This window comes from Saprolegnia diclina (assembly GCF_000281045.1).
Source record: "Saprolegnia diclina VS20 unplaced genomic scaffold supercont1.42, whole genome shotgun sequence".
In the NCBI taxonomy this organism is placed as follows: Eukaryota; Oomycota; class Saprolegniomycetes; order Saprolegniales; family Saprolegniaceae; genus Saprolegnia; species Saprolegnia diclina.
This window is the reverse complement of record NW_008246109.1, coordinates 407,970-408,649: the sequence shown is the minus strand read 5'-3', so window position 1 is coordinate 408,649 and position 680 is coordinate 407,970. Positions and strand designations below refer to the sequence as shown.

The following is a 680-nucleotide window of genomic DNA, read 5'->3' as shown; positions in this document are numbered from 1 at the left end:
CCCAGGTCACAGTAGCCCCTCTGCCGCGCCCAGTGGCGCCCGCCAAGTGCGCGAGACCAGTGACGACGACAACGATGTGCAAGTCGTGCTCAAGACCCCCGGCCATTTGCAACTGTACGACGACAAAGACGTCGCCCAGGCTGCTCTGAGCACGCCGTCCGAGTCGGCCGTGCCTCGAGAGACGCCGAGCAGCACTGGGAGCGGGTATGACGGCAAGAGTCACAGCGTCATCGATCTGATCAATGGGCCTGACCATGACGACGACGAGCTTGTGAGCGAGAGCGAAGACTACGACGACGAGCTTGTGAGCGAGAGCGAAGACTACGACGACGAGCCGACGGCCGCTGTCGAGAAGGGTGCGTTGTGCCTTCTCTGCCAAGCTCGACCGCGCACGGCGGGCATGGCGCACGGCTACTACATCCATATCTACTGCTGCTTTGAATGCGGCAAGAAGGTGTTTCGAGAGCAGAAGGTTTGCGACGTGTGCACGCGGCCGATCGACCGGGTCATGCACGTGCTCCCGCTAAGCACCCAGGCCGAAGCGTGGATCCGCAACGTGCGGGAGAGCGCATCTCAAGCGAGCGACTGGAGCATCGAGTCGCGCCCAGGTCACAGTAGCCCCTCTGCCGCGCCCAGTGGCGCCCGCCAAGTGCGCGAGACCAGTGACGACGACAACGATG

General features: G+C 63.5%; 1 protein-coding gene across 1 annotated transcript; it reads left to right on the top strand.

Moving 5' to 3' along the window:
• Positions 1-206: 206 nt before the first annotated feature.
• SDRG_11555 (hypothetical protein) lies at positions 207-666 on the top strand (the record flags this gene model as incomplete). Its single annotated transcript, XM_008617596.1, has 3 exons — positions 207-218; positions 269-608; positions 659-666. The coding sequence occupies 3 exons, from the start codon at positions 207-209 to the stop codon at positions 664-666; spliced, it is 360 nt and encodes a 119-aa protein (XP_008615818.1).
• Positions 667-680: the final 14 nt, after the last annotated feature.